Raw genomic sequence first — 24,744 nt, 5'->3', positions numbered from 1 at the left:
GTATCCATTAGATCATTGGTATATGTTGTTTCTTTATATCGATGACTAGATATTTAAAATTAATGTCCAAATTATTGTTTTTTTTTTATTTTCAAAATTTTACTTATACATAATTCAGTAATATTGTTCTTAATAAGTAAATATTCATAAAATTGTTTTATATATTTGCATGTTTGAATTTTGACCCATACTATAAATAGACTGCTGGACGTTAGTGTTATCATAATTGCAAATATGTATGAATGAGTTAAAAACAGTTACAGAAATTAACATTTTTATTAGCGTAAAACAAGTTGTATACAATGTTACAATACTTTTTTTACAATTTGTTAGTGGTTTGGCATTATAATTTTCTCCTGGGCATCCTCTCTGCTTTCACGTTTCTCCATGAAGTGTTCTTTCCCATCGAATTTTGTATCTGTAAATACTTTAGATGTTGATGTTTTCGATTTTCCTGCTATCTTCTTGTACTAAGAGATCTGCTTCAGATCTACGAAAATCTAATAAAGTCATATTTGACTTATGGACTCATTTTTAGAGAAGCTATGAATTTACTAACGCCATATCAGTCATGTGAATATTGGCTAATATCACTTTTTAGCTCTGATTTGAGTGTCATATTTTAAATCAAAACAGTAGTGTGGGTCCATACCTCCTATGAATGCATCATATGCACCTGCAGTTAAGAAATAAATATTTTTCTTTGAACTTCCGTCTACTAGTTGTGCAAGAGGTTCTATATTATCAAAATTAGATATTATAGTAACACTTATTATTGTTTTATTTACATGATCCACAAGCTTCTTTACTAAAAGTTTTGTATCTTGTGTAGGGACTTTGCTAATATATTTTCCCACAAATACATTATTTAAAAAAATACTAAGTGGCTTGCAGGTTCAGAAATGCAATTTAAGATATCAAGTACTACAACTGATTCTAATCTAAAGTTCAAATGTACATAAGTCTAAAATAGTATAGTCTATAAGTCAAAATTATAACAGTATCCCATTTCCACAAAAATTCCAAAATTTGTAGCTGACTCGAGTAAGCTTTCCACATATAAATTGCTTCAATGAGTTATGCCCATATTATTTCACGATCATTTCACTTACTTTTTTTTATTTATTATACAAAATAATACTCCTTAAAATATTAGTTACTGCAGAATAATTTCTCCTAAATAGGATAAAATATAAAACTTTTTATGCAAATCGTAATACACAAATGTGAAATTAAAAAAAAATTTAAAAAAAAATAAAAATGTAGTATATTATTTTTATTAAGTTGCAATGCGAAGGCAAAACAATCTTATTTTTCACTTAGAATACGGAGCGCAGTCTGAATCGACGATTTTCGACTCTTATTGGATTCATCATCGGAGAGGCGTAGGCCTGCTGCTCCATACTCGAAATGACCAATCATGAAAGCTTATCCCCCAAAGTTTTCAATCCTAATAGCAACATTAATAATATTGAAAAATATTAAAAATATTACTAAAAGATTTTTAAATTGAAAACTTATTGGTCCATTTCCCTGGTGACACCTCCAAGGCTTCTACAATATGCAAGCCAGATGGATGCTGCAGTGAAGACAAAAAGGAGGGAATTCTACACTATGCAATTCACAACCCCCGTCTGCAGCTTGGTAAAGTTCCAACGGAAAATGGACCTAGTTACTCTATAGGAGTAATACTAATATAAAATAAAAATAAAAATGTATACCATTTTTATTCAGTTGCAATGCGAAGACAAAACAATCTTATTTTTCACTTAGAATACGGAGTGCAGTCCAGCACTCTGAATCGACGATTTTCGACTCTTATTGGGGATAAGGTTTCATGTTTGGTCACTTCGAGTATGGAGCAGCAGGCCTACGTCTTTCCGATGATGACTCCAATAAGAGTCAAAAATCGTCGATTCAGGGTGCTGGGCTGCGCTCCGTATTCTAAGTGAAAAATAAGATTGTTTTGCCTTCGTATTGCAACTGAATAAAAATGGTATACATTTTTATTTTATATTAGTATTACTCCTATAGAGTAACTAGGTCCATTTTCAGTTGGAACTTTACCAAGCTGCAGACGGGGGTTGTGAATTGCATAGTGTAGAATTCCTTCCCTTTTGTCTTCACTGCAGAATATTTTTCAATATTATTAATGTTGCTATTAGGATTGAAAACTTTACCTTTACCTTTAAAAAAAATGATGTGCACAAATTCGCATTCAACTGAGTACTGAAATACTGCACATTTTGATAACACTAAGTACTAAGTGTAAATTTAAACGAAGTCAGCACATTTGTCCAATGTTTATAATTTTTTAATGAAAGTATATTGGAAATAAAATACAATCAAAATTATAATATACCTAGTTACAACAACCTAAAATTAATGGAAAATTTTTCTTTAAATTAAACAAATTTTAAGGGTCGAAAAAAATAAATTTTTAATGATCTGTAAATATCAGGAAGCTGGTCTAAAATGGGTCAAAAGTTTTTATCAATTTGTTTCAATTAGGGATATTAAGATTTGCAAGTGAAAGCGGTAAGCTGCAGCTTGCTATTTAATGTTTTAGTAATATTAAAATATCTTGAAATTGGTATAATGTTGAAGTCAAAATAAATGTACCATTTTTACAAAAATGTATATTTATATTTTCTCCTCTATTAAGGGCACCCAAAGTCCCATTTAACGACAATGTTAACATTATGTCATATAGCTCTGTAACCAAAGCACTTACAAACCTAATTTTAGTTTTATTTTGAAACTACATGTATTGTTTAGTCCCGCGTAGATTTTTGTAAAGTTAGAGTGAAACAAACATTTATTTTAAAATTTTTTAAAATACTCTTACAAAAAAACCCAAAAAAGTTTAGATTTTATTTTTTATTTTACTTGTTTTTGTACATTTTTCAATAAAAATTTACGCGGGACTAGATATTATCTATCTACAATTACTGTAAAAATTTGGACCTTTTATCATCTCAGGAAACAAAGATATCTGACATCAAAAGTTAAAAACCTAGTATTCGGGAAATCGCAAAAACATAAAACACTCTAATAGGCTATAAAGCTACCGGTACACGGTAAGTTGAGTGCAGACGTTCAGAAAACAAATAGTTTTGTAACCATGGATATTTTTTACTATAATGTGTTATATATCGTTGGAAAGAGAAGATTTCAGGGAATAATTTTCAATCATAACCCAAAAAAGTTAAATTTTCGGACTTTGGGTGCCCTTAAATACGTATATTGTTATTTAATTAGTGACAAAGTTGTAAATTTCTTTAATTATTCAATATGGATTATGGTGTATGTATTGCCATCAACAAGCTAACTTATATCTGCTATCCGCAAGGAGCGTTAGCTATGATTATAGGTCACGTCGTACACTCTTGAAGTTTCGTGGGACGATCTTATGTGTATGTTTTATGTGTGATTTACAAAAACAAGAGATTATTTAAAATTTTACTATTAATTTTGTGCTCATGTATCATAACATTATAGAAATTTGCTGTAAATACTCTAATATTGTAGAAAATGTGTGATATAATACATTAATATAGTTTAAATATAGAAAAATGCGAAGAGGTTTTAAGGCTGACAGGCGATCTACGACGTCACCACTCATATTGTTATTTGTAAACAAAGGTTAAAAAGCTAGGATTTGTCCAATTCCAAGCCTTTTTAATTCCTACAAAGTTGAAATTTTGCTTTATCTGCTGCTTTTTCTATAAAGTAATGAGCGGGCTAATAACCGGCAAAATAATGCAAAAGATGGAAAACATATTAAGTTGTAAGATAAAAGGAATGAAACTAGTAGCGTCGGGAAATTTAGCGATAAAAACCTATAAATTTACATTATATTTATTTTTTCCCACCTTTAGACTTATCGGAAGAGTTTGGCAACTGCCACTGTGACAGTGGCAATTTGAGTTGACATACTCCTGATACGTCTAAAGGTGGGAAACAATAAATAGAATGTAAATTTATAGGTTTTTATCGCCAAATTTATCAACTCTACTAGTTTCATTTCTTTTTATCTTATAACTTAATATGTTTTCCGTCTTTTGCGTTATTTTGCCGGTTATTCGCTCATCACTGTACACATATACAGTAGTATGTCCCTGTAAGTTGTATCCATATGGAAAACTTTTTTATTATTAATTTTACGAAAAAAAGTTGTTCTTCATAAAAAGATCTGCATGGTCCAAAACCTAAGATTTAACCATCAAATATCAAATTTTTTGAATATTATACGAGGTAAGCTTGAATTTTACTCAAGAGTAAAGTAGCTTTATTTTTCACAATATTGAAAATTGCTATTATGAAAAGTTATTTAGAATTAAAAACTATGTTTCAGTATGTAATTTCATTCTTCCAATTTAAATATTCTAAACTATAAAGCCGATGCCGCACTGCAGGAAGTTTGGTAGGATGGTGGATGGTAGATACCTGGCGACCATCCAGCTACTTATTGGCGAGGAACCGCAAAGTGAGCGACGCCTGGTGGCGAATTTGAAAAGCATCAACTCTAGGAAAACATTGAGTTTGTCATTAATTTGTGTACATATTTGCGGTCAGTTTATGTTGCAATTAACAATGATTTCGACTTAAAAACACTATTGCAGTGTTCCTCAGTATTCATTCCTATTATTCTCTACGTTAATGACGTAAACTAACTAACGCCAAATCACACATTTCGTTAATTTAACGTTTGTATTATACGTAGTATTTTTTAATGTTTAAGCGACTGCAAAATTAAATAAATAAATAAAATGTAGTATATATTCTGTACATAGAATGTACAGCTGGTTCCAAAAAAAAACTGATACGACTCTTAAAGCGTATTTTTTAGAAAATTGAGCAGTGTACTTTCTTTCTTCTTCTGCTTTTTGTTTTTGGTCTCGCTGCAAGGCAATTACCAGCACGATTTATAGGCGATCTTGATGTAGTCTGGCTCTAAGCCATATCAAAATCGCTGACTATGTTCTTTTAAAAAGCTTTTGATGAGGTGTGATATAATGAATATGACTTTAATTATATTTAATTTATTATATTTTGAAGGATAAATACTTATTATTTACATACTGTTACTGTCACTGCCAAATCTTAAAATTTGTCAGATAACTGCAACCTCAAAAAAATGGTTGTTTGTTTTTTAATTTTATAATTTTCTGTCATAATCAATATAATATAATGTCAGACCAATCATACACTGCTCAAAATGATCAAATCTTACTAAGAGTCGTATCAGTTTTTTTAAGAACCAGCTGTACATTGTTATGCAAAATATTCCGACCACCTCATAATTTCCAGAACACAATTATTATAAAATAAATTCACCTACTTAGTTTCCAGTTTTTATTTGATTAAAAATTGTTATCTGTTGGTGTAAACTAAATTGTAGTGTACCTATTAACTAATTTAAAAACAAAATTAGAAATTCTAAGATAGATTAATAATTTTTAAAACACTATGTGATTATCGGGGGCCAGATTTTTTTATGAAAAAAAGGTAAAAACAAATCAGTAGTTAGCATCAAATTTTAATGAATGCATACAGATGAAACATAATTTTGAGTCGTCTTTACCCTATAAGATGTCTTAGTGGCAAAACTTAGTGGTTACTTTGGCAAAACACTCGTGTAAATGATTTTAATTTAACGTTTTAGAACTGTGAGGTCAAATGACATAATGAATTGTTTTCCTAGAGTTATCCATCTTTGAAATTCTGAGCGCCCTCTGTCGGAATTTAATTTTGCGTATACCACGAATAACAAGACGACGGTAGCCGCAGTGGCTTCCCACTACCATCTAACCATCCGGTGGTTCGCCAGGCGTCTATTCACAGTATCCACCCAAATCAGTCGTCATCGGGTAGCCTGGCTATGGAGGAAGCATCATAAGTGCTGTGTATATAAGAAGAGCAATTTGGGACCCAGCAGACCCACTATTTGACGAAACATGGCTTAAAATATCCGTTTTATTTATTCACTGCAGTTGCATTAAAAAAATCCAATATTCAAGTCAGGTGAATTTAAAAAAAAATTTGTACCTTTAAGTCGATTTTTCTCCACTTTCTGAATAGTGTAGTTAGTGAGTTCTACCTCTAATACAGCGGTTCTCAATCTGTGGTACATGTACCACTGGTGGTACATTTCATTTTTGAGGTGGTACACAAAACGCAAAAACAGCCAAAATCAGCACCACTATTATAGTTAATTAGATCACCTAGTTAGATATGTATTTCAGTTAGGTGGTACCAAAAATAACAAAAAGTATTTGGTGGTACATGACACAAAATGATTGAGAACCGCTGCTCTAATAGGACGATATGCTAAAAAACAAACCAAATGTAACGTAACAAATGAAACACATGATTCCTCAGCAGTCAGTTGGATACTGACTTCTGACTTCATTTCACTCTTTCACTGCGTCCAGGATGCAGCGCCCCTCCAACCGACCATCTAGCATCCTGCAGTGCGGCATCGGCTTAAAGGTACTTTACTTTTGATCTAAATTTATCTTTTTTGACATACCTTTTTGACATCCAGAACTTTTTATTAAAATCACTTTTTTTCGTAAAATTAATAATAAAAGAGTTATCAGAATTGAAATAACTGAAAATAATGTTGGTTATCCATAATTTTTCAAAAAAAAAAATGTTTCAATTAGAAGGATGTAATTGCATATTAGAATATAGAATTCCAAACAACATTTCATAATAGTAATTTTCAATATTGTGAAAAATAAAGCTACTTTACTCTTGAGTAAAATTCAAGCTTTTTCACATACCTCGTATAATATTCAAAAAATTTGATATTTGATGGTTAAATCTTAGGTTTTGGACCGTGCAGATCTTTTTATGAAGAACAACTTTTTTCGTAAAATTAATAATAAAAAAGTTTTCCATATGGATACAACTTACAGGGACATACTGTATATACACCGTTTTTAGGCGTCAACGCCCTTCCGGTAGGGATCTACGGAGGAGTGTCATCGAGCCCTTATCCCTTGCCGCACCACTCCTCCATAGGCCGATCAGACACCAGCTTATTCCAGACCAAGTCGTAGATTCTTTTTAGAATGTTAGACTACGATGTTAGCATTTTTATTTTTCTATTCACCGACCGGGGATCGAACCTCGATGGAATATCCTCTATTGTCGATCGAGCGCCTCAGACCGCTTGGCTAATCTGACCGACTGCTGCTTTTTCAGCTTGAATATAATGTTTTTAAGATAATACCACCACAATTCGGTCTTAAATTTCTATGAAATATAGTGTTTTACTGATATTCACCAAGCAAAGGTTAGGAACTTAAATGAACCATTGTATTTTGTATAATAAAAATGGTAATGTGCTTTGCTCCGGATTGTAAACACTATAGTGAAAGAGGGATATGTAGACTTTTTGTATTTCCAAAGGATGTGGTTGAAAAGAAGACGTGGGTTTTATTACTAAGATAAGGAAATATAGTGAAGAAAAAGAACTGCATTTATCGTCAATTGGGACGGCTTACAAATTATGCCACCCTGAGAAGCACTGTCGACATCTCATATCCCCTCCAAGTTAACCCTCCCAGCGGATACCCTTATTCAACGTTATTAAAAGAGCTGTATCACAATATTCAGGCAGATATCTAAATATTGTCAATAGTTATTTTATAGATTTTTTTTCATTGTAGTATCCACTGATTTAGAGAATAAGGCTGCTTGGAAGGAATGTTTTCAAGTGAAAGGTGTGAAGTTACCTACAGGATATTATATTGGAGCATCAGCTACTACAGGGGACTTATCAGATAATCATGATATTATGTCTGTAAGGCTTTTTGAACTTGATCTTGGAATTGAGGTAAGTTTTATATGCAAGGTTTGAATTTAATTTACATTTTAGAGGTCTATTTTTACTATTTGCTTTTTTATACAGTACGTAAATCTTTTAGCTGGATATAGGTAATATACATTGAGGTTAAGTGTGGCAACCGCGCTTTCTCGATGTCACAGTCGAGTTTATAATATTGTCAGTAATTGATTAAGCATTATCAGCATTAACTTCAAAATTGACAATTGTAAATATACACTGCAGAGTATAGCGACATCAAGAGATTTGTATCGGTACTATAAATGGCATTTACTTTTGGATTACCTTGAGCTCCTTGCGTGAAACCTCTAGTATACGCTGTGAGCTTCGCTGGTGTCGCTCCTAGTGGACTACTAAATCAACTTTCACCGGTAATTTTTAAATTTATTATTTAATTGTTATCGCTTAATATTTACAACGCAAAAAAGTAATTAAATTGTAATCGATTTTTTAAGATTTTAATATTTTTTATAATTAATGTTTTTAATTTTAATTTTAAATTAATCACTTTGACATTTATGTCAAATTTCCGGTAAAGGTTTACAGACTTGTCACTACTGGCGCTCGCGAATTTGTAAATATCCCCTCTACGTACGAGCTCACAGCGTATAGGGCTTTTCATCGATTGTCATTTGTTTGGAGCTTCTGTCATGTGTCACCTAATATTAATATATCTACGTCATACGTCTTTAGTTTGTATCTTGTTTGTATCATTGGCAGAGACGTGCGGTCCATGGAAGCGGGGGAAGCACCGCTTCCCTATTTATACGTCGATATAAGAAATCAAAAATTATTCTCTAATCCAAGTAATCTACATATTACCTAGGCAATAGGCATTGAGAAATATTAAAAATTAATCGCGTACTAACGAACTCAATATGCACACAATTCAACTATTCGGTCCACTCCTGACAGAAGCGCATCTCAAAATCGCCGCTTGTCATGCAGTTGTCCCGTTTAAAAATTGGTCAGGGTTCAATGACCGCACCCACTAGTCGCGCGAATTTGGTGCCCTGGAAGCGTCCTATCGCCTTCCCGAAAGTGAGATGCTCCGACTGTTACTGCTGCTAAGGGCAGAGAACAACTAAGGGGTGCTTAGGTATTACATACATTCGCTTAAAGAATATTTCGATTTAAATTTTTTGCAGAGATTTTTCCTTTTACTGATCTTTTATTTGACATTTTACAGAAATCAAATGGTATTGCATTTTGTATAAGACAAATTGATGACTTTATTAATACGATAATTAAAGAACGAGAGCAGTTTAAAAATATTTGGGATAAAACTGAACATATGGGGTTTGAACATGAAAGAAAAATAATGAAGATTGATAAATAATTTCGGAGACAGAGAGACCGAGAAAACAGAGGAAACAAAGAGACTGTTTGATAATATTCTACAACAAATGAATTCTAGCTTTCAAACTTTTAACGATTTAAAATTTGTAGAATTATATATAATCTTAATATTTTTTTCTAATTATAATTCATCAAAATTTCCCACAGAGGAATTTATTTCACTACGATTAAATAATGAAAATTTTTTGATATCCCAGCTTTGCATTCTCAGTTAAGGGTTACATACAGTTATGGGTACATAATTCGCAAATATTTTACGTGTATCCCTACTTTTTCTGTCTTTACAGGGCAAATTACGTGTAGTAAAATTCACACTGGTATGGATATGTAAACATTACTAGAATGTCATTCTACTTGAAAATGTCATCATTAATTTAAAGAGATTGGTTTTGAATGTTCTTGTATAACTGTTATTTTTATAATTGCTAATTATTAATTCAGTTAATAAATGTGATAATTTTTTCACTAACTATGTATTCAGTGATTGTAATAATTTATTTGTACAACAAAGACTAATACTCAATCGAGAAAAGAGGAAAAGTGTTAAAGTGATTTTTTAATAATATATTGTTATGGAACGCTTACAATTTTGAACAGCTTTAACAACAAAATACTTGGATCACAGAATATAATATTATCCTGATATATTCTCTGCTTGGATCTTCCACAAATAATACACTATTATATCAATAATATTTAATCAATAACTCAACATATTCCCGATGCAATGTCAAATATTTAAAATTGTCACTGATTGTCAGTGTCTGACTGACAATATATGCTGACAATATTATATTCGGCTGAGTGCGTTGTAAGACAAAGATAAATTTGGAAAATATTACCACGGCATTGTGTTCATTTTTTTCAAATCCTGAAAAAACCAATAAATATTTTTGAAAAATTTAAACGCAGAATGAAAGACTAAATTATTACCGAGGGCCGAAAGTCCCTTAGAATAAATAAAAAGTTTATTTTGAATGATATATTTGAAATTAAAAATCACACTAAATTTTCTCTTAGTTTTTCACCCCTGTAACTTATTAAAATAAACATTATAGAAGTTCTCAGGGACTTTCGGCCCTCGCTAATAACGTAATCTTTCAATCTGCGTTTAAATTTTTCAAAAATACTTATTAGTTTTCTCAGGATTCGAAAAAAATGAATCCCCATTTGAATAGCATTGCAGCCGAAAATAAGTACCGATCCTCTTAAGTGTCATTTATGAAACAACTGACATTAATGATAAAGAAATACCCAGAAATCTGGGATTTCTTTATAACTACTGGTTTAAACAAGTCACTGTGTGAAATGGTCAAGTTGTGTGAATTAGTACTACTAACTTTCCCAGCCACAAGTGCATCAGTTGAACGAAGTTTTGCAGTATTAAGATGCATTAAAAGTTTCAAATTAAGAGTTTAAAAGAAATTCAACAAGCGAAGACAGACTTTGAAAGTTAGCCCTATTATCCATTGAAAAAGACTGCATTCAACAATTATCAGAAGTTGATAGGAGAATAGACCTCGAGTATAAATGTCATTTTAGTGAAAGTTGTGTGTTGTGGAAAATGCCTCGGAGTATAAATTTTTTTTAATAGGATTCTTCTTTAGAAAACCAAGCCCGGGCCCGGCGCGAGGATTCAAGGGCCCGAGCTAGCAATACAGATCAATGATAGGTCACTAGTCACTAGAAATAGCGGGAATAGAGTGCCTCACGCATTCACGCGTCACGGATTTAGTGTGTGAGTCCTTGTACCCAGGACGTCTCACATAATTAAGTACTTTGCTGATAGAGAGCCCCTGCGCATCAGAGTGTTATCAGGTGGGAAGTGGCTCGACCCTCGACCCTTAAGAAAATATTTTTATATCCTTATTGAATCGCTTCCCCTTTCAAAAAGTCACCGCACGCCACTGATCATTGGTACATACCAATAACGTATGACGTAGATATATTAATATTATGTGACACATGACAGAAGCTCGAAACAAATGACTGTGAATGAAAAGCCCTATTAGTGGTTTGTGATTGGAACTGTGAGGCGAACATAGACATAATAAGAATCGACAATGCATACTGAGCAAAATAGTGTAACGCGCGGGTAGACTTTCGGTGGTCTATCCTATCTAGACCACTCAAGGTGAATATTGGCCAATGACTTCCTTGATATTGGCGTTACACCTTATTCACAGAGCGTCCCAACCCTATGTATATGGAAGCGAAGCGTGTTGTTTTGAAATGTGTATTTACACTTCTCCAGAAAAGGTTCACGTAATTAAATGGTATTATCAAGGCAATTCTTTGTCAGAATGTGCAGATTTGTTTGCTAATACTTTCGAAAATAGACCTATTCCTTGTAGACAAACACTTGCAAATATGTATTATAAATAGTTTTGAAACATATTATTGTTTATAAGATTGTACGCAATGCCACAAAAGAAAAGAGATGTCGTCGGAAAGACAGCAGGAAATCGAAAGGAGAGATGAAAATATTTGTGCTACCATTGAGGTGGATATCTCTATAACCATTAAAAATGTCGCCGGGGAGTTGGAGGTCTCGCATACCAAAGTTAATAAAGTTTTAAGAATATAAATATGGTTTTAAGTTTTTTCGAAAACTCGGAGTTATTTTCCGGAGACCATTTTCGTATAATGGAGTTTTGTCAAGCTGCAATGAATGCATCTTACGAAAATGGTGATTTTTTTAAAAATATCTTTTTCGAAGATGAATCGTCATTTTCAGTACGGGGTTATCACAATCTTTCAATAACGCGGTATTGGTCTGGCATTTTAAATGATCATGTAATTGATATATTTTTCATTGAGGGAGTTCTGAATTCAGCTAAAGGACCCCGCGGAAACCTAATGGGAAATGGCTCTCTGTCAAATGCTCTGAAACTTTGGGTTCTGGCAGTTGTCGATATGTAGAACAAAAGACTCAATGGGCCCATAGCTCCAAAAAATCATGGTTTTAATATATTCGCGGTGCGCAAGTACTTGGAGGGGATACGAGAAATGATCGTGCGCGAACAGCGGGGAAATCTTGCAACTTTCTTAAATAATTCATTGTCAATTGAAATTGTCAAATTGACGTATATTTCATACCTACTGTCATTGAAGAAGAAAAATTCTATGTTGCTCCACAGTATTGATATGATATGCAAGTATTATATTATACAGATACAGTAATCCCTCATCAACCGCGGGGGTTACGTTCCGAAGAGAAAGGTGCGGTTGGTGAAACCGTGGTTGGCGAGGGATCCACGATCCAAAGAAGAAAGAAGAATGTGACATATAATCCCAATTTGGATACGTATATTAGTACATAGAAAGAAATGATTCTCCTGCAGCTAAACAGTCTAACAACTGAATTTTTTTATCTAAACTCATTACACATCTTTTCCTTTTAACAAAATCTTTTATTCCTTTCAGACAAAGACATTTTTTCAGTATCAAAACTATGTTCGAGGTTAAAATGAGAACTATAGGTAGAAGTACAAAATATGTAATTGCATATCTGTGAAATAGTATTATCATATTTATTTATCAACAAAAATAAAGACGCTGAGATCAGCGTCTACATTCACCAGTATTTTAGTATTTTACCTTCCGAACTATAAACTAATTGCCGTAGTAGTATTTACTGCTAAGAACAAGCGCCAGTGGCGCATCATGAGTAATTTAACGCGACTGGTCAAATTATAAAAATAATAAAATATTCTCATTAAAGATTCAACAGATATCGCAACCGCGGATAAGTGAAACCGCGGTTGATGAGTCCGCGGATAATCAGAGATTACTGTAAAAGTAAATTAATTTATTGTATTTTGCTTGCTACATGCAATTGTTTACTTTTTAATAACATAACCTTAATATTAATTTTTCTTCTTATAATTTGTTTTGGACTATGGCCTTGACAATTATCCAGCAACCAGATTAATATAATTGGCCAATATAATTAAAAGTGCGAAAAATGTTGCCTAGCTATGAAAACAGGTGTCGCTTTTGCGAACTTGCACGGTCCCAATAAGCCTTTGAAGTTATATGTACAGTGAGGACGTTTGAGTTGAAATAAATTCATTTTCTCGAGAATGGGCGACTCTGCAGATAAATACCGAATCAGCTCGATTTTTATTTTTAAATTATAATTTTTTGGCATACACATACATCATACATCATACTTCTCAGTTTAGAACTAAGACAAAGAATGGTCAAGTGCTATGTTTGGTCCGTACTTTTGTATAGTGCAGAAGTGTGGACGCTAAAAGTATCGATCATGAACAGAATTGAAGCATTGGAAATGTGGATTCATAGACGGATGCTGAAGATACCCTGGACAGCAAGAAAAACTAATGAAGAAGTACTAAGGAAGGTCAACAAAGATAGAGAACTGCTAAAGACTGTTAAACATCGAAAAATGTCTTATCTGGGACATAGTGAGGGGACTTCGATATAAAATATTACAACTGATCCTTAAAGGCAAAATAGAGGGCCGTAGAGGTGTAGGAAGAAAACAAATTTCTTGGTTAAAAAACATTCGTGAATGGACTCGGATATCAAATGCAGGACAATTATTCCATATTGCAGAAGATCGAGAAGCCTTCGCAATGGTGATCGCCAACGTCGGATAATTCTGATATGGCACGTGAAGAAGAAGACACATCATACTAGTGATGTCATCCATCTGGGCGTGATGACGCAATCGATGATTTTTTAATGAGAATAAGGGTCGTGTGACAGCTCATTCGAAAGGTTATTCAATTCTCTATTCACTAATATAAACCTTAAAATAATTATTTATACAGCGTACCAAAAAAAAAATTTGAATTAAATTAATTGAGACAAAAAGAAGAATGTTTATGATTTATTTAATTCGAAATACATTTAAATGTTGTCCGAAAACAGGAAAAAATGTTTATTTCGTAAATAAATATTGTTTTCGCTTAAATTCAATATTAAAGCTGCCCCCCACCTGCCTCTTCGCAGTTTGAACATTCAATTTAAGCGAAAAGCAATGTTTATTTTTCAATTTAACATTTTTTCTCTTTTCTGAAATCTGTAAAATGTATTTTGCATTAAATAAATTACATACATACATTCTTCTTTTTGTCTCAATTAATTTAATATAAAAAAATCCACCCTGTATAAATAATTATGTTAATGTTTATATTAGTGCATAGAGAATTGAATAACCTTTCGAATAAGCTATTACACGACCCCTATTCTCATTTAAAAAAATCATCGATTGCGACATCACGCCCAGATGGATGACGACACTAGTATTATATATACGCCAAAAAGTTATAATTTAAAAATAAAAATCGATCTGATTCGGAATCTCCAGAGTCGCACATTCTCGAGAAAATGAATTTATTCCGACTCAAACGTCGTCAGTGTACATATAACTTCAGATGCTTATATCTTAAAACTCTGATTTTTTGGAGCCAGGGGCCCACTGAGTCTTTTGTTCTACACATCAAGGACTACCAGAACCCAAAGTTTCAGAGCATTTGACAGAGAGCCATTTCCGATACGGTTTCTGCGGGGTCCTTTCTTGTTATTACTCCAGCTAGTCAGGATCTCCCCAGTCGGTCTGGTACCAACAGGAAGGTATGCACAGAATTTTTCAGGCCAATTATTTAAACAAGCCAAATTAAATGACCTGTAAAATCTCCCGATTTGGCTCACATGGACTTCTTTTTCTGGGGACATACGAAATCCACCATCTATGGCAATGACCTGGAGAGGGCACATAATCTAGTTTATTTAGAAATTAAAATAAGAAGTGCTTGTGCTACGATTACGCCACAACAGCTTGCAAACGTAAGACAAGCATTTTATGATAGACTAGGTTATTGTCTTGTAAAAGAAGGTGGTATATTTGAACTTTTTATTTAGTTTACTTGTTATTTTGTACAGTAGAATGTATTGTTTTTATTTCAATTTCTTTAAATTAATTATTTATTTGTGTTTCACTACTTTTAGAATAATACCTTTTCATTTTTCGGTGGGCAGTCATAATAAAATTTTTCAAAGGTTTTTAACTGCCTTGCATAACTTCAAATTATTTACGTAGATTTACGTAGCAGACTTATTCCTTCGATGCACACCTATGTATAGTCTTATACTACTAAGGCACTTGAGGATACTTTAACCTTTGACTACTGACGACACGACAAAATAACCGCCGCTCGTGACGTCACAATCCTCGAGTATATTCATTTTCGCTGACACAAATAAACGTCAAAAATATGACATTGTAGTATGGTCCTTCTCAGAGGTATTTTTCAGTACGTCACAAGTTACCGAAAAAAAAGGTAAGTCCGTGATAATACACATCTATAACATTTATTCTCACATGACATTTAAGTTCAATGTGACAGTTGTCAGAATCATAAGCAGCCAAATATGAAAAGGGTATTGCAGTATAACCCTTTTATTTGCAATTTGGTAGAAAAACAAATCAATTGTGTTTATTGCATTTATAAAATGGTATTTTCTTTCATTTGTATAGTCTTCTAAATTGTACAGATTATAGTCGTAGATATAATTCGTAAATAATTTTTTGTTCGATTATAGCGCCATATGTCAATAACTAAAATAAATGTTATAAATGACTGTGATCACAAACGTACCTTTTTTCTGTCACTTCCAACTTAATGCGTTAGAAAGAAGTCGAAAAACTGTGACGCACTGAAAGATGCCTCTGAGAAAGAGTATAGCTGAATATTTTTGGCCTGAGGGAATGTCATTTTGGCCAGTGTCATCGAGAGCGCAGTTGCCACACTTACCTCAATGTATATTAACTATGTCCAGCTGAAAGATTTACGTACTGTATACCCACTACTTACATCAACTTCTTTTGGTTCTTGTCCTTCCTTTGTTTGTTTTATTCCCTTCCTCCTATGATGCGTTGACATAAAAAAACTGTAATTTGTTATTGAGTGATTTAGTCACATTCCTGATATTTAAAAAACATATTCGTTTTAGGAGGATACTGGTGAAGACAGATCAAAAATCATCCCATCAGCTAGCTATTTTGAAGCACCTAGAGATCATGTTGATGATCCCAAACCATCCGGTATGTCTGGTGTCAAATTGTTCTTCTTAATGCTCCTAGGTAGTATAGGAATAGTAACGTGTATAGTCTTGGGAATAATGTTTTACCAGAAACAACAAGAAAAGAGCAGAAAAAGGTTTTATTAAGATAGTTTTTTTAAATATTGGTGGTTGTTTATGTCATCCTGCCATTTGTATTTCAACAGGTGGGCCAGAGAAATAATTCTATTTGAAAATGTCTGCATATACACTGGCACTATACAGTAAGCGCCACGCTACTAGATACATGGGTAGGTAGCTAATTTTATGCTTATGGGCTAATCCGGTCCGTTCTCAGATGTGACTTTCATCTCTGTCATGTTACTGTCAAGAAACTATTCAAAATAATTATTTTTCCATACAAAAAATACATTAATTAATAGTAATATTGTTATTCTGCTTTAAAATAACTTTATTCAAACACCAAGAATATTACAGTACTTTAGAACTTTTACAACTTTAACTAAATTACAGCTATAAACGTCAAATACAACTGATCTATTATTTGTCAACTTTCTATGTTAATATTCAGTTTCTATACATTTTCTGACGTTCTAAACGTCACTACAAGTGAAGGGTTCAGACTGTAATAGCTCAATGTTTATGTATCTAGTAGGGTGGCGGTTACTGTTTGTCGCGTTATAGTCTATTTTTTCTTGTAACACATAATTTATTTCCCCTCATTTATCAATAGTTCGCTTCAAACAATTGAAACATATTGTGTTCCCTGTTTAAATTTCAAGTTCTTTTCAAATATTTTAATGTATAAAGAAATAACAATTTTTTGTTCGAATTTAACATGGTACACCAAACAGTTTTTTATGTACTTTAAAACAAATGTATGCATCACAATATTTAGAATAACAAATAATTAAATTAGCGTTTATATCAACCAAACATCGTCATCACATGAAATCCTATAATTTTGGTTAAGTAATTATAAAAGTAAAGTGATATAAGGAAGTATTTTCAGAACAATATTAACATATTGTATTTGTTCTAAATATTTGGACTTCGCATCTCTTCAAAATTAGTTTGAACATAATCTACTCTAGACAGATCTACTAAATATTTTTTGTATGGTCTCTTGAACTCAATGTTATTTAGTAATATGTTTGCTCTCCTCGGACTGTTTATATCAAATTTTATTGCATCGCTTAGGTGCATTCCACAATACACCATGTAAACCGGCTATCGGTCTTAAGGCTGTATGACACTATGCATTTTCTTGTATCATTTCTAATATCGTTTCTGATATCGTTTCTTGTATACATTTTCTTGTATCATTTCTTGTACGTACATTTGTGCCTTGTATGACACTATGCAAGTTCTTGTATCGAAAATTGTATGAAATTCGGCACGTGATTGGTCGATATTTTGTTTGTCACCCCGTGTCACGTTATGGTAGTACTGCATCTACATCTACAGCTGATTTTAAGGATTTTATAAAATTTATAAACTTTTAATTAACATTTTAATGTTAAAATTAGGAGCTATTGTATTTTGTAAAAAATTATGCACCATGAAACCTAAATTTATAGTTTGAACTTTACTAGGAGCTAAATATATGGTTATTAGTAGAACAGTAGTCCATACCAAACGGTATATTAAGTATCAATATAAGATTTATAAATAATACCTACAAAAACACAAATAAATTCATCAATACATGATCTCATTTTCATTTCCGACGCCATTATGAGTGTAATTATGACATTTTAGATGTTTTACCAGCAGGTTTCACGTTTTTGCTCTTTGCGCAGAAATTGGCGCAGTTCTTGTACAAGAATCTGTGTCTGACTCAAATTCTTGTATCGTTTCTGATATCGTTTCTTGTATCTGTGTATGACACTATGCATTTTTTGACATATCAGAAACGATATTAGAAATGATACAAGAAAATGCATAGTGTCATACAGCCTTTAAAGTACCATGTGCAGTTCGAGAGTTGACAATCATCAACTGATTTTTATTTTACTACGTTTTTATATACTTCGCATGTTCTTTGGTCTCTTTGTCACTTTGTCCGGAAAAAATCTTGGAATCGATTTTAAAGATACTCCCGACTAGCTACAGATCTGAAATTTTCAGAATAGCTCATAACTCAATGACAATGCAATATTCAACAGCTTTCACATGGATGCATTGAGTTTTATTTGGAATTTTAAGTTAAGCCATTTTAAATTTTATGCTGTAAAATTAGTTCTCATTTTTGTCAAAAGATGGCGCTATTAGCTTTTTCAATATATGGTTTTCTCAGATTACGTTACTTTCTATGTCATGTAAAATTGTCTATTTATTTGTAACTCATCGATTACGAAATTCTTTCATGACATAGGAATTGAAACAAGAAAATAGTTTATAATTTTATATTGGGTCCTATAAATAATAAAAACTTGGTATTATAAAATGTCTTTTATATAAAAGTGTAATTATTTATATTATTTATCTTTAATACTGTTGTTTTGGAATATTTAATAACCTACACTCTCTACTCATTTTTCGATTATAATATAGTTGATATTTCTCATGTCTCATATAGAGAGAATATAATGTGTTCCCGGATTACGTACAAGTAAGATACCGATAATTTAAAAATATATTAATAATATGAAATAAAAATCAGAAGGGCAAACATTGCCCCAAATAATTGTGCATAAATTTGTTTAAACCCTTTATTTTCTGTAAATATAGTTGTTGCAGCTAATATTAATTGATGTAATGTTTTTGTATATAGTGTTAACAATTTAAAAGAAACTGTTAATACAGAACGAACCAAAACTTGTTTAGTAAACTGTGCTCAGCATCACTTTTGTCACGTTTGTCAAAAATATTAGCGGTTTGTGGGTACTAGACTCATTTATTGTTTTTTTTTGATGGTATAAAATGTATTGATGTATCTTAATATTAATTATTTTGTTATTATCTTTATTAAGCTTTTAGGACGTCTCGATGTTTTTTTACTTTTGTAACATTTTCAAATAGTATTATAAAAACTGGGGATAAGTTAGTAAATTATTTGTTTGTGTCTTAGTTAACTGTTGTACCTGCTTATCATTTAAGAACAAATAAATTTTGCATATTTTGATTTAAAATACTGGTTTCTGTTTAGTTATTTTCCAGAATCATTCAATTATAAAGAGTTACTCATTACTCTTATTATCGAAATAAAATTATAAAAATATCGGTTTGGGTATACACATCAGAAATTTTAGGTAATAAAATTTAAAAAAAAATACATTTATATTCATTACTGTTGTTCATCTAGTATTTCGATACTAATATATAACTCGTTAAAAGTAAATAGGTATAACATATAATTGTTGTTGGATTCAATCTGTACAAAAATAAAAAAAAACAATTATCTTCAAAAACTGCTTATCTTGGCTATCTAACACATTAGCATTTTAATTTTCAAATCGGAAGTCGTTATCTGAATGCATATTATGTAATTATAATTACGTCACTCTTATTTTAAAAATGAAGATACATAATATCAAATTTATTTTGGTGTTCTAAGATCTAAAATGTGACATCGTCCAAGATCAGCTGATCGACTGTCAAGAAAATTATCAAAATTGCGAATATTTCGCGAAATTAACATCAGATCGAAAAACTGAAAAATACGTGTTCAATATTTCGTCGGTGATGTGACAATACAATATAAGAGAGATTTCAAACCTTTTTTAGGGTCATCTCCTGTTTTCAAATGTAAGTTTTGACTTGTTTTGTAGTAAATAAATAGTTGAATTGACTATAAAACAAGTCAAAAAATATCATATGAAAACAGGAGGTGACCCTAAAAAAAGTTTGAAATCTCTCTTACAAAATCATGAAAAAGCAGATAGGAGGTATTGTCACATCACCGACGATTTACAAAAATCCCCAGGGGGGAGGGGAAACTTTAAAATCTTAAATATTAACTCAGCGATATTTCGCGAAATGAACATCCGATCGAAAAACGGAAATATGCGTGTTCAATATTTTTCAAAAATAAGGGGTTACTTTAAATCTTAAATAGGAGCCCCCTTTTTTATTGCATATTTGGATTCCTTACTTAAAAATAAATAATTTTTATTTGAGACATTTTTTCGAATTGTGGATAGGTGGCGCAATAATCGGAAAAACAATTTTTGCAAATGGAACTAAAATGGAAAACTTAACGTTTTTTAGTTCTAGGATCTAATGATTTAAAACCCAATAGGTCCCCATGACACTTTAGCTACTGCAAATTTAGCATCCAAGCCTCCCCTACCAAGAGAATTAAAACAAAACGTGGGATAGGAGGTACTACCAAATATGGAGAGCTTCGAAATAGGAAGAGCTTAAAAATAAAGCTCCAATTAACTTCCGCTAGATGGCTCTGTGCAAAACTTTTAGTGTACACTTTGTATCAAAACTGTTCCACAATTGTTATATGGCCATTCATATAAGATTGGTTTTTCCTGAATTGCAGAGACATATAGTATCTTGGATCGAATTAAAAATTTGAAAAGAAAAATTTTACTACACTTTCGGAGATTATGCAGCCAAACTGCAAAATATACAGTAAATCGGACGACGGACTGTAATTCGGCATTAAAAGTATGTGGGAAAAATTATAAACCAGCAAGTTTTTACTTCCGGTTTTGATTTTCAATTTGAAATCTTAACTTTTTTTTGGAAAATAAGTTTATAGATGATTTTGCCTATCCAGTTACCAAAAAAATTTAATACCTCCTAAAAAATAGTTCTTCACACATGCGCCATACTTGTGCCAAATCGAGTATTTTTTGTATACACCATAGGTGTTTATAAAAGTGTAATATACAGTTGTGAAGCATTATTTGGTTCTACTACAGATTATTTCAAATTGTTCCCATTTTCATCTTCTGTGCTATAACAGTCAAGTAGTAGTGAAGAAAACTGTTACACTCGAAACACACACTAAGAATTTTTAACGTGCGATGGTTGAAATATACATAGTCGCTCGACCAATCATATGGAATCTTTCTCCCTTCACCGAACGTTTCAAGCGGTGAAGAGAGAAAGATTCCATATAATTGCTCGAGCCACTATGTGCATTTCAACCATCACATGTTCAAAATAATTAGTGTGTGAAACAAGCGTTACGGATTTGTAGAAATGTCATTCATTTATATACACTCAAAAAGGGTTCACTCTGATGTTTGGTAATTTTTATTTAATTTGTGAAAACGCTAGAACAGGTGGATTTTTTAAAAGGGGACGATGTAGATGTCTGTCATTTGTTAACCCTCTCCCTTCCAATACCACAAACCTTTAATTTTAAATAAGGAATATATCAAGTGGCACATCATTAGACAGGTATATCGCGGGAGAATTCAGATATCCATGATTTTTCCATATTAACTCTATTCTTGTGAAAAAGTATCAGTTTTTGAAAGTGTTGCACCTCTTAAAAACAGTCCAGCGAAATACCTGTCTAATGATGTGCCGCATATGGTCTATTCCCTATATGTATAAAATAATGGTACTGGGAGGGAGAGGGATTGGCACATAACAGATATCTATTTCCATTGTTTATATAGGGAGATAGTTGGTCAGCCCCCACAATTTTTGTCAGGGTCGCAACGTCAAAATGCATAGACACCAAGTTGGATATGATCCTATTCATAACACCCCAACTCGCATACATATTAAGAAAAATAAATATATATGGAAGAATATATTTAAAAACTGAATTAGTAATGTCATGCTATTATATATATGGCATATATTATATTATATAGCATGACATCATTAATTCAATTTCTAAATATATTCTTCCATATATATTTATTTTTCGTAATATGTATGCGAGTTGGGGTGTTATGAATAGGATTGTATCCAACCTGGTGTCCATGCATTTTGACGTTGCGACCCTGACAGAAATTGTGGGGACATCTGGTGACTGTCTCAATTTGAATCAAACAAATTTTCCTATTGGGCTGACCAACTATCCCTATATAAACAATGCTATTTCATTAAAAGGTGACCTATTTGAAATAAAAATCAACCTAAAACAAAGTAAGTTATCAATCGAAGTAGCACAGAAAACGACAATAAAATATCGTTCCCATACCACCAGATTGACAACAGGTGGAATACTTTCTTTGGTTACACCTCCTGAGATTTTCAAAATTTATAAATCATACAGGATGCCGAGGAAATTAATCATGTATGATTTATAAATTTTGAAAGTCTCAGGAGGTGTAACCAAAGAAAGTATTCCACCTGTTGTCAATCTGGTGGTAGGGGAACGATATTTATTGTCGTTTTCTGTGCTACTTCGATTGATAACTTACTTTGTTTTTCGGTATATGGCTCTAGTACATCCGTGACATTTCTTTCTTTGCAATTCGGAAAGGCCCAAAGTATGATACCTGGGAAAATCGGAGAGAAGAGGATATGGGACTACTGATGAGAGGAAAAGACCTCCGAAACCAGTATAGACTCTTCCTGCACTCTCCGATTTAACCCGAGTATTATGCAGCTGCTGCATTTTCGTGTTGCAAAGAAATTGAAAATGTTGATACATTTTTAAAAATCAACCTGTTTCAGCGTTTGTACAAGATCCAACGAAAATTTCCAAATATCAGATTTGGAGTATTTTCAGTGGCCAACAATGTATATCTATATGACAAGAAATTTTTTAGACACTTATGATTTATTTTTTTACTTATTTATCCCCAGATTAACATATTCCATAAAATGTTTAATGCAAGTTTTGTTTCTGCAGTAATTGCATGTGGTTTGTAAGCTGGGCAATCGTAGTAAATGTTTGCCATCTGCCATTCCAGATTCGTGTAGTTTCAGGATTTTCAATTTTAGTAATATCTTTGAGAAGCGATCAAGATAATGTAAAGACACACATAACGTACGTTATAATCATTCAGCATATCAAATACAGTTTATGAATTTTTTAAATAAGAACGAACACAACAGGAAACTTGCATAGATTAAAATTGTTGTTGTAAAAAATATCGATAGTTGATTGTGATAGTATTATTTATGTTTTATGTGATATTTTTGTATTCAATTTAATTTAAATCCGAAATGCTCATTTTTTGACGTCATTGGTTTATATATGCGGCGCCTCTTCTTGGTTAACCTTCGGATGACCAAGTGGGGTAAATTTGGACCCCAACGTATGTTTTTATGTAATAAATTCAGAAATATTTTCAATTTTAAACTCATTATTTTTTTATTAACTTTAATATCATTCTAGATACCCTCATATTTTGTAATAAAAAAATTTCCTATATTTTACGAAACATTTTTTTTTTCTAAATTTGGGGTCAAAGACGAACTCCCTTGGCCTTCCATGTTCCAATTTTATTTTAAGTAAATACCGTCTATTATGTTGAATTGTTAGTAAGAAACATTCCAATAGTGAAAAAAAGTTGTTTGTTAAACCTGTGGCGACGTAAATTAGTGTATATTTTAAAATTTCTTTAGTTCTATGTTTAGAATGATGATTCCTATTTTGGTTCAGTTGTGATTAAAATATGTTTTACCAATGTTTATTTATTATTATTGATACAATACTAATATTAAAATTACGAATACATTATTTTATTTCTTAAAACAACTTAATTTTTTTGTCAATTGTCATTTTTGACTTGGGGTCATTTTTTACCCCCGTTGGTCATCCGTGTACCAAAAAAAAGGTTGGTCATCGGAAGGTTAAAAGTATAACTACTAATGCTAATAAGTTTATTAATATATTAGTCAATAACATATCGAGATTACCCCGTCTATGTTTTAAAATAACATACATACAGGGTGTCCCGGAAAATAGTGCGTTCCTTTAAGGTATGGATATAATACACAATTTGGAACAAAAAAAGTCCTATACCATTTTTTTCTAAAGTTAACCGTTTCCAAAAAAAAAGTAACATTGTTTTCCGTATTTTAATGTTTGGAAATTTTAATAAACTGGCAACATCGTACGAACTACGGAATAATAACAGATAATAAAAACTCGTTTGTGATTGTGATTTACAGTATTTAAAATAATCCAACCTAATAGTAGGTATTTATGTATTTACTATTTGTTTACTAAAATTATTTTCTTTTGAAATGTATTGAAATACTTATTGCATAATTTTAAACGAATTACACATCTTTTAACATAAAAACACATCTTTTAACTGAACTAGCATTATGTATTTAGTAAGGTTTAAATGTGTTGAATGCTGAGTATTGCTGAGGGCTTTAACTGAATTACATAGTTTTAATAGTTTAAAGTGGAACTTAAATACACCAGATAATGTCTCAGTAATTTATTTACTTGTGAACTGAAATAACTAAGTTGTACTTACTTGAAAATAATTATTATACCGAATAGATGTTTCAAGTAACCTTTCACAAACACCATTCATACGACGAGAAATACCGGCAAAACATTTTGAAAGAAATTAATTATAGTATGC

General features: G+C 31.9%; 1 protein-coding gene across 1 annotated transcript in view; it reads left to right on the top strand.

Annotated features, from left to right (window-relative positions):
• The window catches only part of LOC114334620 (vesicular integral-membrane protein VIP36), a 44,910-nt gene that overhangs the window by 13,521 nt on the left and 6,645 nt on the right, over positions 1 to 24,744 (top strand). Inside the window, exons 5-6 of the mRNA XM_028284699.2 lie at positions 7,683 to 7,849; positions 16,202 to 24,744. The exon at positions 16,202 to 24,744 is cut by the window's right edge and continues 6,645 nt beyond it. Of these exons, the coding sequence (XP_028140500.1) occupies positions 7,683 to 7,849; positions 16,202 to 16,417 (383 nt within the window). The 3' untranslated portion in view covers positions 16,418 to 24,744. The remainder of the gene's footprint in view (positions 1 to 7,682; positions 7,850 to 16,201) is intronic.

Source organism: Diabrotica virgifera, chromosome 2, assembly GCF_917563875.1.
Source record: "Diabrotica virgifera virgifera chromosome 2, PGI_DIABVI_V3a".
NCBI lineage: Eukaryota > Metazoa > Arthropoda > Insecta > Coleoptera > Chrysomelidae > Diabrotica > Diabrotica virgifera.
This window is presented reverse-complemented; position numbering and strand designations above follow the sequence as displayed.